We start from the raw sequence: 14,003 nt of genomic DNA, 5'->3' as shown, positions 1-14,003 counted from the left end.
GTATTTAGTTGATTTATGTTTATCATGATTATTGATATGATTAGATTTATGTCTACTATTTTGCTGTTTTGTTTTCTACTTTATCATATACTTTTTCTTCCTCTGTTATTATTTTCTTTTGCCTTCTTTCTGATGATTTTAAGAATTTTTAGAACTCAGTTTTAACTTATCTATTCCTCTTTCAACTATGCCTCTGTATATTCTTTCACATTCTACTTAACAGTTTCTGGTATGATTTCTCTTCAGTATGAAGAATCACCTGTAGCATTTCTTGGAAGGCTGGCTTGCTGACGATAAGTCTCCTTAATTTTTATTTATTTGAAAAGGTCCTATTTTGCCTTAATTCTTAAAGTATATTTTTAAAATGTATATTTCTTGACACATTTGGATAAACTTTCATATTTGCTTCTTCAAAGATTTCTTTCTGACCAGTTCTCATTGTCCTCGTCTGTGGTTTCCAATTGCACATGTTTTAGAAGTTTCTGCATTGTTCCACAGATCTCTGAAGCTCTGTTGATCTTTTTAGTCCTTTTTTCTTTGCTTTAAATATCTATCAGTCTATCTTCAAGTTCACTAGCTCTTTCTTCTCCAAACACCCCCCAATAAAAAATTTTTAGATTGTCCAATAATTTTTTTCAATCACAGATTTAATATTTTTTAGTTCTAGAATCACCACTAGGTTATTTTTATTTCTGGTTTTCATTCAATACAAGAGTATTTTCCTTATATTTTCAAACATGGTTATAAGAGCTGTTTTAAAATCTTTGTCTGCTAATTCCAGTGTCAAGATCATTTCAGGTTGATCTCCCTTGACTATTGATTGCCCTTTCTCTTAAATGTGATTTACATTTTACTATTTCTGTGTACATTGAGTAACTTGAGATTGTATTCTGGACATTTTAAGTGATGTTAAGACTGATTATTTTCTCTCTCTCTGAAGAGTATTATTATTTAAAAAAATTTTTTTAGCATGCAGTAAACTTGGCTGGTCTCAAAATCTAGACTCTGTCTTTCTTCTGGTGGGCTGCAGTCGAAATAATTTTCAACTCTTTTATCTTAGCAGGTCTGCTTAGAAGTCTGTCCCACCCTTGTTCAAGGATTAGCTTTGGACAGACTTCATACATAGAATTTGGGATTCTCCCCTGTGGTTCTCTCTGGAACTTCTCACTTCACTTTCCATTTGCTGTCATCACCCTGAACTCTGTTCTCTGATTCTGTAATTGGTAAGACCATGGATTTCTGTCTGAGTTTTGCTCATCCTTCTTGGCACCAAGAAGAATAAAAACATGCAGCTCAACTATCGCTGGTCCTTTCCTCCAAGTGTTAACTCCCCTCCATTGTCACTCTCTAGTCACTTCAGATGATTGTTTCATATATTTTGTCCAGAACATGCAATTGTTACCTTGAGAGGGTTACTCAATTGAAGTGTCCCCACCATCCCACCATTAATGGAGATAAATCTCCTGTGTCTTTTTGATATATCCCTATCATACCTTGGCCACTTCTTCCTTTATGGCCAAAAAAAGTCTCAGTCTCACATTATACTTTCCCTAATATGGAACAAGCCATTTCTCCAAGGATTCCTGACTCCTTTTGTGCGAAAATAGTATTTAAAAACTAAGATCTGGGATCTAGATGTGTTTATCAGTCTTTCTAGGCCTTCTGAATGAACAGACCAAGAAAATAGATGGATGTGTACATACATACACACATATCTTTTCTGTCTATAGGTATATAAGTTTACAATTACTAGTTCATACTGATGCTCTTAATTCCAGTCCATCATGAAAAAGTTCATTCTGTTTCTTCCCCCCTTTCATATTTCTTATTCCTCTCTTCAACAGCAAGAAATCTGGCTCTACTTATCCACAATATATTTAGTTATTTGTTCAGCCCCAGAATACATAGAAAGTAGTCAGAATTACTAACCTATATCTTTGAGGAAACAAAGCCTTTTAACTAGAATTCGGTATTTGTTTCGAGTTCTTCTGAGGGTATAAATCCAAACGGGGCTTGTCAGGTGGTTCTAGTGGTGAAGTATCTGCCTGCCAGTGCAGGAGAGGTACTAGACATGGGTTCCATCCCTGGGTCAGGAAGATCTCCTGGAGTAGGAAATGGCAACCCACTCCAGTATTCTTGTCTGGAAACTTCCATGCACAGAGGAGCCTGGTGGAGTATATAGTCCATGAAGCTGCAAAGAGTTGGACGCGACTCAACACAAAAAAATAAATACAAACATGGTATTTAAACATTAGTTGGCGTTGATCTCCAACTCATCCTGTGTGATGCTGTTAATCATTTGAAATACAATTGGTTCACTGGTTTCTGTTTATATTCCATTTTCAAGTTTCCAATCTATCAATTTTGTGTGTTTATTTTTTGATTATGTGAAACTGCAAGGTTCCAAAAGTCAGGATTTCACAAAAAGGGATTTTTTGCCCAAATATCCTTGCCCATCATGCCCTGGCTGAACATCTGTCCAGGGCCCAGTTTTTCAGAAACTAAAGACTCTGCTTTTCTACCAACCTCGGGGAAATAGAATCATTCTCTCATCTTGGAGTAATATTAACACCAACCCTCCTAATTCCTAATTGGTTAAATTGTGGCAAAACCAAATTGCAGGGACTTCCCTGGCAGTCTAGTGGTGAAGACTTTGCCTTCCAACGCAGGCGGGTGCAGCTTCAATGCCTGGTCAGAGAGCTAAGGTCCCATTTGCGTCCTGGCCAAAAAAGCAAAGCATAATACAGAAGCAATATTATAACAAATTCAGTAACGACTTTTAAAATGGATTTTTTTTTAAAGAAAGCAAATTGCATAATAAAATACCTAAGACTGTATGACATAGGTTTGAAAAAACTTAATCAAATCAAGAAAGTTACGTCAGGGTACTGTTCTCAAGTTTACTTTGATTTACACTGGTGGTCTCCCCTTCATCTTTCTGAAGTTTGTCATTTGCAGCTGATAACAGACTCTCATGCTGATCTTAACACATATTGCTTTATTTAAAAAACAACAACAACTTTGCAACGTTGTGTTATTTGCTGCTGTGCGGCAAAGTGAATCAGCTATACCTATACATATATCCCCTTTTCTTGGATTTCTTTCCCATTTAGGTGGCCACTGAGCATTGAGTAGGGGTCCCTGTGCTACACAGGAGGTTCTCATTCGTTTCCTGTTCTATACATGGCCGTGTATATATGCCAATACCAGTCTCCTAGTTCATCCCACCCTCTCATTTCCCCTCTTGGCATCCATACCTTGTTCTCTACGTCTGTGTCTCTATTTCTGCCTTCCAAAGAAGGCAATTATCGAGGTATACTTTCTTGGGGCACAATTTACATACAGGGAAGAACCCTTTCAGTTCTGATAAACTGGTGGTGTACCCACCAATGTATTCCAGATGCAGAACAATTCCATCTCCCCAAGAAGTTCCTTCCTGCTGCTCACTGTCATTAGCCTTTGCCCCACCCCCAGTCCCTGGCAGCCACCCAGTTGTCTGTCCCTGTAGCTTGGGCCACTCCAAGATGTCAAGTGAATGGAATCGTATCGTATGGAAACTTTGAGTATGACATCTTTTGCCCTACGTAATGTGGTTGATATTCAGCCAAGTTGTATGTATCAGTCGTTTTCTCCCTTTTGTTGGCAAGTAGTATTCCATTGTGTGGATATGCTGCAGCTTTAAAAATATTTTACTTATTTATTTGACTGCATTGAGTCTTAGATGCAGCATATGGTATCTCTGGTTGCAGCACACGGGCTCAGTAGTTGGGCACATGGGCTTAGTTGTTCCATGGCATGTGGGATCTTAGTTCTCCAACCAGGAGTGAACCTGCATAGAATTCTTAACTGCTGGACTACCAAGGAAGTCCCAGTGCTGCAGTTTATCCATTCACAGCTGAAAGCTATTTGGGTTGTTTCTAGTATTTTCAATTATGAATGCAAGTGAAAATCGCTCATTCGTGTCCAACTCTTTGTGACCCCATGGACTATATAGTCCATAGAATTCTCCAGGCCAGAATACTGGAGTAGGTAGCCATTCCCTTCTCCAGGGAATCTTCCCAACCCAGGGATTGAAACCAGGTTTCACACATTGCAGACAGATTCTTTGCCAGCTGAGCCACCAGGGAAGCCCAAGAATACTGGAGTGGGTAGCCTGTCCTTCTCCAGCGGATCTTCCGGACCCAGAAATAGAACCAGGGTCTCCTACATTGCAGGTGGATTCTTTACCAGCTGAGCCACTAGGGAAGCCCCCAATTATCCAGTTATGAATAAAGCTTCAACCATCGTGGGTCTACCGGTTTTTGTGGGAACATGTGATTTCATTTCTCTTTGGTAAATACCTAGGCATGGGATTGTTGTGTTGTATGGCAAGTATATATTTATAGGAAATGGCCAGACTATTTGTAGAGTTGGTGTACCATTTCTACTCCCAGCAGCAGTGTGTGAGGATCTTAGTTGCTCTGCGTCTTTGCTAGCAATTTGTATTGTCAGTTTTCGGCTTTGAGTTTCATTTTTATCATTCTAATTGATTTGTAATTGTATCTCATTTTGGTTTTAATTTGGATTTCCCTCTTCCCTGGTAGCTCAGCTGGTAAAGAATCTGCCTGCAGTGCAGGAGACCCTGGTTCGATTCCTGGGTTAGGAAGGTTCCCTGGAGGAGGGCATGGCAAGCCACTCCAGTATTTTTGGCTGGAGAATCCCCATGAACAGAGGAGACGGAAGGCCACAGTCCATGGGGTCTCAGAGTCAGACACGACTGAGCGACTAAGCACACAAATGACTAATTTTGTTGAACATCTTTTCATAGGCTTATTTGCCACTTGTAAATCTTCTTTGGTGAAGTGTCTGTTCAGACATTTCACCCACTTTAGGGACTTCCCGTGTGGTCCAGAGGTTAAGACTCTGAGCTTCCAGTGCAGGGTCGATCCCGCTGGGGAGCTAAGAGCCCCATGCCTCATGGTGCCATGGCCAAAAAACAAACAAAAAAAATTTTTGCTCATTTTAAACATTGAGTTGCTTGGGTGCTTATTGAATGTGGGAATCATTTACAAGTCCTTTATCAGATATGTATTTTGAAAATACCTATGGCTAGTCTTTTTTTAAAAAAAGTGATTTTATGTATTTATTGGCTGTGCTGGGTCTTTGTTGCTGTTGGACTTTTCTCTAATTGTGTCTTCTGTGTCTGACTTACTTCACTTAGTATGATAATCTCTAGGTCCATCCATGTTTCTGCAAATGACAATATTTTCTTTTTATGGCTGAGTAATGTTCTATCGTGTGTGTATGTGTGTGTGTGTATCACATCTTCTTTATCCATTCATCTGTTAATGGATCCTTGCTGCTGCTAAGTCGCTTCAGTCGTGTCCGACTCTGTGCAACCCCATAGATGGCAGCCCACCAGGCTCCCCCGTCCCTGGGATTCTCCAGGCAAGAACACTGGAGTGGGTTGCCATTTCCTTCTCCAATGCAAGTGAAAAGTGAAAGTGAAGTCGCTCAGTTGTGCCTGACTCTTAGTGACCCCATGGACTGCAGCCCACCAGGCTCCTCTGTCCATGGGATTTTCCAGGCAAGAGTACTGGCGTGGGTTGCCATTGCCTTCTCCGAATGGATCCTCAGATCTTGGCTATCCTTAGATGCTGCTATAAACATTGGGGTACATTTATCTCTTTAAATTAGAGTTTTCATCTTTTCCAGATATATGCTCAAGAGTGGATCATATAGTAGTTCTATTTTCTTTTTTTTTTTAAGGACCTGCATACTGTTCTCTATTACTGACTGTACCAGTTTGCATTCTTACTAACAGTGTTGGGGGGGTTCCCTTTTCTTCTGTGGTCAGTTTTTAACTAATTTGTGTATAGGTTTTGGCAAGGTTCGTGGTAGCTTTTTTACATGTGGACTTCCAGTCAATTCAGCACATTTTTTGAAAGGACTGTCCTTTTTCTACTTTGCACTTTTGTCGAAAATCAACTGAGCATCTGTGGTGGGTTTATTCTTGAATTCTATACTATTCCATGGACATTATTTCAGTTTTCTTCACAGTAATCAAGTGAAGTTTTACTCTTGATTATCCATGTTTTCCAGATAAGGACACAGGTTAACCTCCTAGAGGACATGGAGACATAGGGCCCTACAATGTAAAGAATCTGTAAAAAAGATGATTGCAAGATTCTGTGAGAAAGTTCTTTCTGCATGGAAAGTACTCTGTGACAGAGTTTAGCATGCGCTCGGTGTCTGGAAGCATAGAACGAGGGTGTTTAACAAGGCCTGTGGCTGCAGAAGGGTCAAGGAAAGCTTCCTGGAGGTAGTGACCCCTGAGTCACTTGAATGACAGGAAGGAACTTGGGCATTTGGACCACATTAAGGCCCTGGTGGAGACTGTTGGGGGTCAGGAAACCTAAATGGTTTTGATAAGAGCGAGAATATCCCTAATGCATGACTTATGTATGGCCTGGGTCAAGGGTATGGAATCTTTTTCTCCGGGTGGGTGGAAGAGACCTCTGAGCAATTTTTTTCTTCCTAAAATTCCAAAATTCCCAGGTCTCAGTTTTGTTGCCTGTAAAATGGGGCCATTCCATCATGGTGATATGTGACTCTTGCGAGCAGGATTCAGCAGCACTGGTGTTAACAGACATGCTTTATCAGGCTTACTGCTTTTATCCAAAGCTGCTTTATTTGTGAATTAGGTTGTTTGGTCCTCGGAGCATCCTGGGGGCAGGGGAAGCTGATTTCATTTGGTCCTGTTCTCAGATATGCTCTTTCTGACATGAGTTAACATTACATCATGGATCTAGGAACTTCCTGCCCCTGGGTTCTATTCCTTCCTTCCCAAAGCAGCCCAGTGCCCTGGGCTGACCCCCTTCTTTTTTCAGGCTATTTCCCATCCTTTGCAGGTACTGTCAAGGTCACTGCCGACTCAGCCGTGCTGGGATTCCTCTTGCGGGACAAGCACGAGAGGGCAGGGAACAGCACCAGCATGCACAGTGTGACCTGCATCCTTGCCCAGAACAGCAGCCAGGCCTTGCCGGGAGAGCTCCGGCTGAGCGGGCGGCTGCAGGCCCAGACGGGGAGCCTCGGGGGCCAGGCCAGCCTCCGTGCTGACACGGCCAGCCTGGCTCTGGGTGGGGTCTGCACCTGGGACCCCGGGCACAGCCAGCTCTCTGGCAGCCTGAGTCACAACATCAGCGCTTTGAGTGAGGCAGGTAGGAGGGGCTGAGAGAGCCCAGTGGCTTCCTTCCCTGAAGACTCCCAGGGCCTGCAACCAAGGGACTTAGAGCCCCCAGTCCCTAAATCCACCTCCCAGCTCTGTTTCCTTCCCCCACCACCTTCTCCCAGTGCCTCCATCTTCCCTGGGCTCTTTTTCAGCCAGAACACCAGTTGCAACCCAGTACAGACACACCCAGGCTCCCCAGGTGGCTTAGTGGTAACAAATCTGTCTGCCAAGCAAGAGACGTGAGTTCGATCCCTGGGTCAGGAAGATCCCCTGGAGAAGGAAATGGCAATCCACTCCAGTATTCTTGCCTGGGAAATCCCATGGACAGAGGAGCCTGGCGGGCTACAGGCCATGGGGTCTCAAAGAGTCAGACACGACTTAGCAACTAAGCTACCACCACCACCACCACCGCCACAGACACACCTCCAAACTGGAGGGCAGATAGCCCCGGCCACCTGCCCCTCCTCCCAGGACTCCCCGCCCCCAGTCCAGCTTCTGGGCTTGGAAACCTGGTTTAGCAGGACTTCCAGGATGTTCTTGGCACCGCACTTAGGAAATAGCTCAGACACCCCCAGCTCTAGCTTCTTGGGGACAATTCCATGGGCCTGGGGGGTCCCGAAGGTGCAGCAAGGTGAGAGCACAGGATCAGACCCCTGCTTCCTAAGAGCCCATCCCTACCTTTAGGGAGCGAGGAATCCAAAGGGGACATGGGGCCTATTACTTGCCAGGTGTGGCCATTGTGGTCTTAGGAAGGATCTGGGAGGCGAGTTCGCCTGAGGGCTCAGGGGACCCTCAAGAGAGAAGGCGGGCTGTCAGGGACCCTGTTCTGGCTCCCGTGGGGCATGCCATCTCTGTGGTTCCTCTCGCCCCCAGGGCTCTCCTCCGAGGCAGGGATACTCCTGTCACACACCCACGTCGCTTCCAACTTCTCAGTGCGCGTGATGCTGCGAAGTTCCGGGGGTCAGCTGGACGCGGCCCTTGGCCTGGAGGGCGTGGCCACCAGTGCACCCGGCAGCCAGCTCCGCGCCAGCCTCCACCACACGGTGCCCAGCCTCGGGCGCTGGGGCCTCCCCTTCTCCGTGGACGGCCGTGGACACTTGCAGGTGGGTGAGAGGGCTAGGCCCGGGGTCTCGTGGGAGGAGTGGGTCCGAGGGACACCCACACCTGTGCTTCTGCCCAGCTGGAGGGACCCAGTCTGGAGGCGGGGTTGGTGGTGAGCGTGGATGGCGAGGAACTTGGTGGAGCCAAGGAGAGGAGGGGAGCAGGTGACCGTCGGGAGCTGACCCTGGGGCTGCACCCCAGCCTCGTGAGCCTCCAGGTAAGTAACCCTTAGGTCTGCATGTGGGTGGGGCCCAAGCCAGACTCACTGCCTCTGCAACTTCTCTAATAACCTACCCAGTTTCCATCAGCTTGCCCCGCCCCCTACCCCCGCCCCGCCCAACTTCCCTCCCAGGCTCGCACCAAATTTCCCATCCTCCCTTCTTCTCATTCATCCTTTCTCCCTTCCTCCCACCCTCCCCTCCCATTCATCCACATTCCCTTCCTTTCTTCCTCCCCACCCTGTCTTCTCTTCTGCCCACTTATCTTCTCTTCCTGTTAATGCTCCCTCCCCTGCCCCTGTAAGTGGCAGTGGAGTAGAGACACTCTGGGTTTATCTGGTCCACTGAGACTCGCACCCATCAGTTCATGTTCTGAGCACCTCCCTTGGGGAAACCTGGAACACTGGCCAGCTATCTTTTACATTGGTCTCAAGAACGAAAAACAGGAAACCACCTTTGTGCCCATCACTGGTGTGGCTAAATGGCATCCAGAGTGTGCGGGAGGCAGGATGAGTGAGCAAGGTGTGCGGCCCGTAAGCCAAGCTGCTTCATCGCTTACCAGTTGCATGACTTCAGGCCAGTTGCTTACTCTCTCTGTGCCTCAGTGTTCTCATCTGCAAAATGGGACTGTTAATAATGCCTGCTTCCCACAGTTACCTTGAGGATCCAATGAGGAACCAGTGAGAGCCTGGTGCACAGGCTCTGTGAGGACATGAGCTCTGGTTACTTCCGATTGTGACGATGCTGTGGGTTAGCACTTCATTTTGCACAAACCTTTCTTTGAGGGTTATCTTCCCAGGGAGACCTTCACTAGGGGAGATGTGGTCAATTGGATCTTAACACTCTGTCCAGGGTCAAGGTTGGAGAAAATACCTCATGCCTATACATGCCCCCTGCCCACCCCGCTAGCCATCCTAGGTCAACTGCAGAGGAGACGTCATGCCTGCCTAGCTGTCAGGGCTTTGCTGGGAGGTACATCGCCGGGTGGCTTCTTGAGGTACCAGGGTCTCTGTCACCATCAGGGCAGCAGAGATAGATGGTGGTCTGCCTCCGGGGAAGGCTGGGGAGGGGCAGGCACAGTCTGAGCACCAAGGCCTTCCTGCTGGATGGCTTAGGGAAGGCTGGTGGCCACTGCCAGGCTGACCTGCACAGTGCCCTCCTGCAAGCCCTTAGCATCCCCAGGGACCTGCATCTGGGCTCCCAGCCCAGCCTGACAGCGGATGGGTGGTTCCTTCTATAAATACAGTGACAAGGACCCAGGATCCAAGTGTTTCAAGCCAGCCTTTGCCCTGGGGGTGGGAGTGGGGGGGTCTGGGCTGGTGACAGGCATATCTGGGCCTTTCGGGGAAGACGGAGCATGGGCCTTACAGGCACACATGCTGCCCAGGCTGGGCCTCAGCCCAGCCCATGAAGCTCTGAGCTCTCCCGGGCCAGGGCCCAAGTGAACAGTTAGGTTATCTCCTTCAAAGGCAAAGCCTGGTGGGGAGGCCCACGTGCAGGGCTTGGACTCCCTCATCTCCAGCGGGGCCCAGTGTCTCCTGGACCAAGAGCTGTGGGTGAAGTGGACCCGTCAGGGCTGCCCTGTGGGCAGCTGAGCAGACAGCTGGTTGTAGGGCTGGCCCAGCAGAGCTCTCAGCCCAGCTGGCTGTGCGGGTACCAGCCAGTGAGCATAGCCCTGGGCATGGCCCTGGGGGAGGTGCACACTCGCCTGGCCTGGCTGCCTGCTGGTTCCCCTGGAGGAGCCAGCCCAAGGAACCGACCTGCTCGGGGACCGGGGAGACACGAATCTGGAGGTGCTGAATGGGTGCTGCTGGGTGTCCCACCTGGGGCACTGCCTGAGGGCCCTGGGAACCAGTGCTGTGGGCTCGCCACCTGGCTGTCCAGGTAGAGGGAACCTCCTTGGGGAGGACGATTTCTGCCAGTGTGCCCTCTGTGAGCACAAAGCGTGTGATGCTTTCATGCCTCCAGCTTGAGTAGTGGCAGCGGCTTCACCCGACACAGGGAGACACAAGGGCCAGAAAAACCAAACTACCACAGCTTTCTGCCCGCGCCTGCCACTCACCTGCCGTGTGACTTAGCCAGGCCTTAACCTCTCTGAGCTTCAGCCTTGTCATCTGTGTACTGCAGGTGGCGGTATACAGTACGTCCCTACCTTACGCTGTCGAGCAGGAAGTGGACCAGTGCACGTTAAGTGCCATCTCAGTTGGGTACCCTCTCTTTTGCCCTGGTTTCAGCTACCAGGAAATCATAATTTCATTTTACAGATGTGGAAACTGAGGCTTAGGAAGGTGAAGTCACCTTCCTAGGGTTGCACAGTGGCCTAGATGGCAGGAGGGTTAACCAAGATGGCAGGATTGAAGGGGTCTTAAGGGACAGATGAGCTGCCTCCCCCCAGAGGAAACGTAAGACTGGGGGCATGTGAAATGAATAGCTACACGTGTGAGAAAGACTCAGAGCCAGCGGCAGGAGGGGAGGGTGTTTGCTGCAAGGACTCACTGCGCAGGAGGGTTAGGACAGGAGCTGTGAATGGGTGGAACTTGCCTCTGAGAGTCATGGCCTGGAATTCCAGGAAAGGGCTAGAAAGGGGGCATTCCTCAGTCCTGGAGCACGCCAGTGACATCCAAGCAGGAGAACCATGCCCTGGCCCCATGGGAGGCCACCCCGAGCTCCGTGGCTCCTCTTGTGGTCTCCATTTGGCCGCGGTGGAGCTGATATGTGTGTTCACCCCATCACCAGAGGCGCTGTCCTCACCCCAGGCAGACAGATGAGTGCTGGGTGACAGGAAGGGGCTGAGGGCAGCTCCTGGTTCTGTCTTGGGGGTGCAGACTCCCCCAGAACCCCAGATCCTGAGAATTATACCACTTAGAGGCACAGTGACTTCCATTTGGGGCAGAGTGCTGGGTGACAGGAAGGGGCTGAGGGCCAGTTCCTAGTTCTGTCCTGTGGGTGCAGACTTTGCCCTGCAGAACCCCAGGTCCTGAGAATATACCACTTAGAGACACAAGTAACTTCCATTTGGGGCATTAAGAGGGACATGTCCAGACCAGAGAGGTTGAGAGGCCTGCACTCTATTGTGGAAAAGAGAGGAGAAAACAGAAACCTCAGGGGAGGGGGCATTTTTTGTTTCTGTCAGTCTCAGTCGTGTCCGACTCTTTGTGACCCCATAGACTGTAGCCTGCCAGTCTCCTCTGTCCATGGGATTCTGCAGGCAAGAATATTGGAGTGGGTTGCCATGCCCTTCTCCAGGGGATCTTCCCAAGTCAGGGATCCAACCCAGGCCTCCTGCCTTGCAAGCAGATTATTTACTATCTGAGCCACCAGGAAAGCCCGAGGCGACGGGGGCATAAGGGGCCCCAAACTGCTCTCAATGGTTAGATTTCTTGACCGCCCCCCCCACCCACCCCGGGAGGCTGTTTTCAGCTCTTCAAAGAGAAGAGAGGTGGTGGATGCCCCCGGAGGATGAGGGCTTTCGTGACCGCCTGTGGACAAACGGACAGTGGGCACACTTCATGGGGTTCTGGAGGGACCCCTCACCTGGCCTTTCTTGGCAGCAGAATCCAGCTGTGCTGACGCTGAACGGCTCCTTCCTGGTGCACACCTTTGGGGCCAGACTGGTGGCTCAGGTATCGTCTGGGGACACCTTCGCCCGAGCCCACATCCACTCAGCCTGCGGCCACCGTGCTCATCTGGACACTGGCCTCCAGCACGCGTGGCCTCCACTTCAGGCACTGGGAGTCCCCTCCAACAACCACATCCGAGTGTCCGTGGAGGGAGATGAACCCCCCCGGGCCCAGCTGGAGGTAGCCCTGGGCCTGTGCACCCTGACCGCCCGTGGGGACTTCAGATCAGAGGCCAGCGTCACACACAACTGGACCCTGGCCTTGGTGAATCACTGCCCTCTGCTGGAGGTAAGCCCCCTGCCCCACATGTCAGTGTGGGTTCCCACCTCCCTTTATAAATCATTAACCACCTACTGTATGCCCAGCTTTGCACTCAGCATGGGAAACTTTGGGCTATTTTTTTCTTTTGCTGTTGTCACTTAAACTGGGGGACTCATTGACTGTAAAGCTTTGAGCCAAAAACAGGACCAGAATTCAATTTTTCTCCTCTTTTGCCAAGGGCCCTCCTGAGACACTGGTTCGCATCTTTTCTGTGGTTCAAGTTGGTTCTGTTCTTATATCTCACTTCCTGCATCCCTGGGGTTAAGGATCCAGGAGTAAGAATAAGACTAGTGCAGAGTAATAATATGAATGCTGAGTACTCTCTGAGGCCCCTTGAATCCTCACCCCCTAGGGGAAAGGGCTGCTTGTACCCCCTCGTCCCCCATGATACCCTGGGGCCCAGAGAGGTGGGGGGACCCTTTCATTCCCATCTTGGGTCTGTGCGTCCATGTTGGGTGTGTCTTAGGCCCCAGTGGAGCGGGTTGCTTAAAGTCTCTGCCCTCCAGCAAGTGTACATTGATGTTCGTGATCTCATTCCAATAGCCAGTGCTTTCTGGATGCCTGGCTCTGGATTCACAAGGATTAACTTACTTCCATCTCCCAGCAACTTATGATCAACTCCCATTTTAGAGATGGGTAAACTGAGTCCGTGCATTTGGAGAGACCGAGTTAGTGGTAGAACGGGAATTTGAGCCCACATCTCTCGATGGGGTACCCTTGGTATCGCTCACCTTGCAGAAGGAGGTGCTGATAGAGTTTAGGCCGTGGGGCCACTGCTGCCCTCTTCCCACCCAGACGCGTCTCCAGCTCCCCCACCTTGACTTCTGGTGTGTGTGTCTCTGCTGAGTCACTTCAGTCGTGTCCTACTCTTGGCGACCCCATGGGCAGTAGCCCACGAGGCTCCTCTGTCCATGGGGTCCTCTGGGCAAGGATACTGCGGTGGGTTTCCATGCCCTCCTCCAGGGGGTCTTCCCGACCCAGGGATCAAACCCGCATCTCTGTCTCCTGCATTGGCAGGCGGGTTCTTTACCATTAGCGCCACCTGGCTTCTGGCACTCACCTGAAATCCAACCACTTTCTCTATATTCCAGGCGACAGGAATCCCGCAGGCCCTGCGCTCCGAGGGCAGCCTAAGCTGGGGCCCCTGCGAGTTCGACCTGACCACGGACTTCCATAGTGACCGTGGAGATGCCCACCTGCAGTTGGCCCGTACCTGCGGGCCCCAGACCTTGGTCCTGGGGCACCTGACCCACTCCCTGCCCCTCCTGGGCCAACTGGGCCTGCCATCCTGGAGTGCCATCAGCCTGACCGTCCAGCCTGGCCCCACCCCCCGCAGCTCCCTGTCCCTCCAGATGGGGCCGTGCCGGCTGCTTGGTGCCCTGGAGCAACACACTGAGAACGAGAGCACATGGACGCTGGCCACCGAGCCGGGCTGCCCACTGCTGGAGGTGTGTATAGCAGGCCAGCGAGGTGCCTGGAGAGGAGCTTCCTGTCAGTTTGAGGCCTGAGCCTGGCTGACACCCCCTCCAGGGA

The 14,003-nt window shown here is 49.7% G+C and overlaps 1 protein-coding gene across 1 annotated transcript in view; it reads left to right on the top strand.

Moving 5' to 3' along the window:
* LOC129638166 (uncharacterized) overlaps positions 1–14,003 on the top strand; it is a 154,118-nt gene that overhangs the window by 98,027 nt on the left and 42,088 nt on the right. Inside the window, exons 39-44 of the mRNA XM_055562730.1 lie at positions 6,891–7,199; positions 8,084–8,313; positions 8,391–8,528; positions 12,081–12,152; positions 12,255–12,437; positions 13,562–13,918. Coding sequence (XP_055418705.1) covers positions 6,891–7,199; positions 8,084–8,313; positions 8,391–8,528; positions 12,081–12,152; positions 12,255–12,437; positions 13,562–13,918 — 1,289 coding nt within the window. The remainder of the gene's footprint in view (positions 1–6,890; positions 7,200–8,083; positions 8,314–8,390; positions 8,529–12,080; positions 12,153–12,254; positions 12,438–13,561; positions 13,919–14,003) is intronic.

Source organism: Bubalus kerabau, chromosome 23, assembly GCF_029407905.1.
Source record: "Bubalus kerabau isolate K-KA32 ecotype Philippines breed swamp buffalo chromosome 23, PCC_UOA_SB_1v2, whole genome shotgun sequence".
NCBI lineage: Eukaryota > Metazoa > Chordata > Mammalia > Artiodactyla > Bovidae > Bubalus > Bubalus kerabau.
Note: the sequence above shows the minus strand (reverse complement) of the source record. Positions and strands in the feature narration are given on the sequence as shown.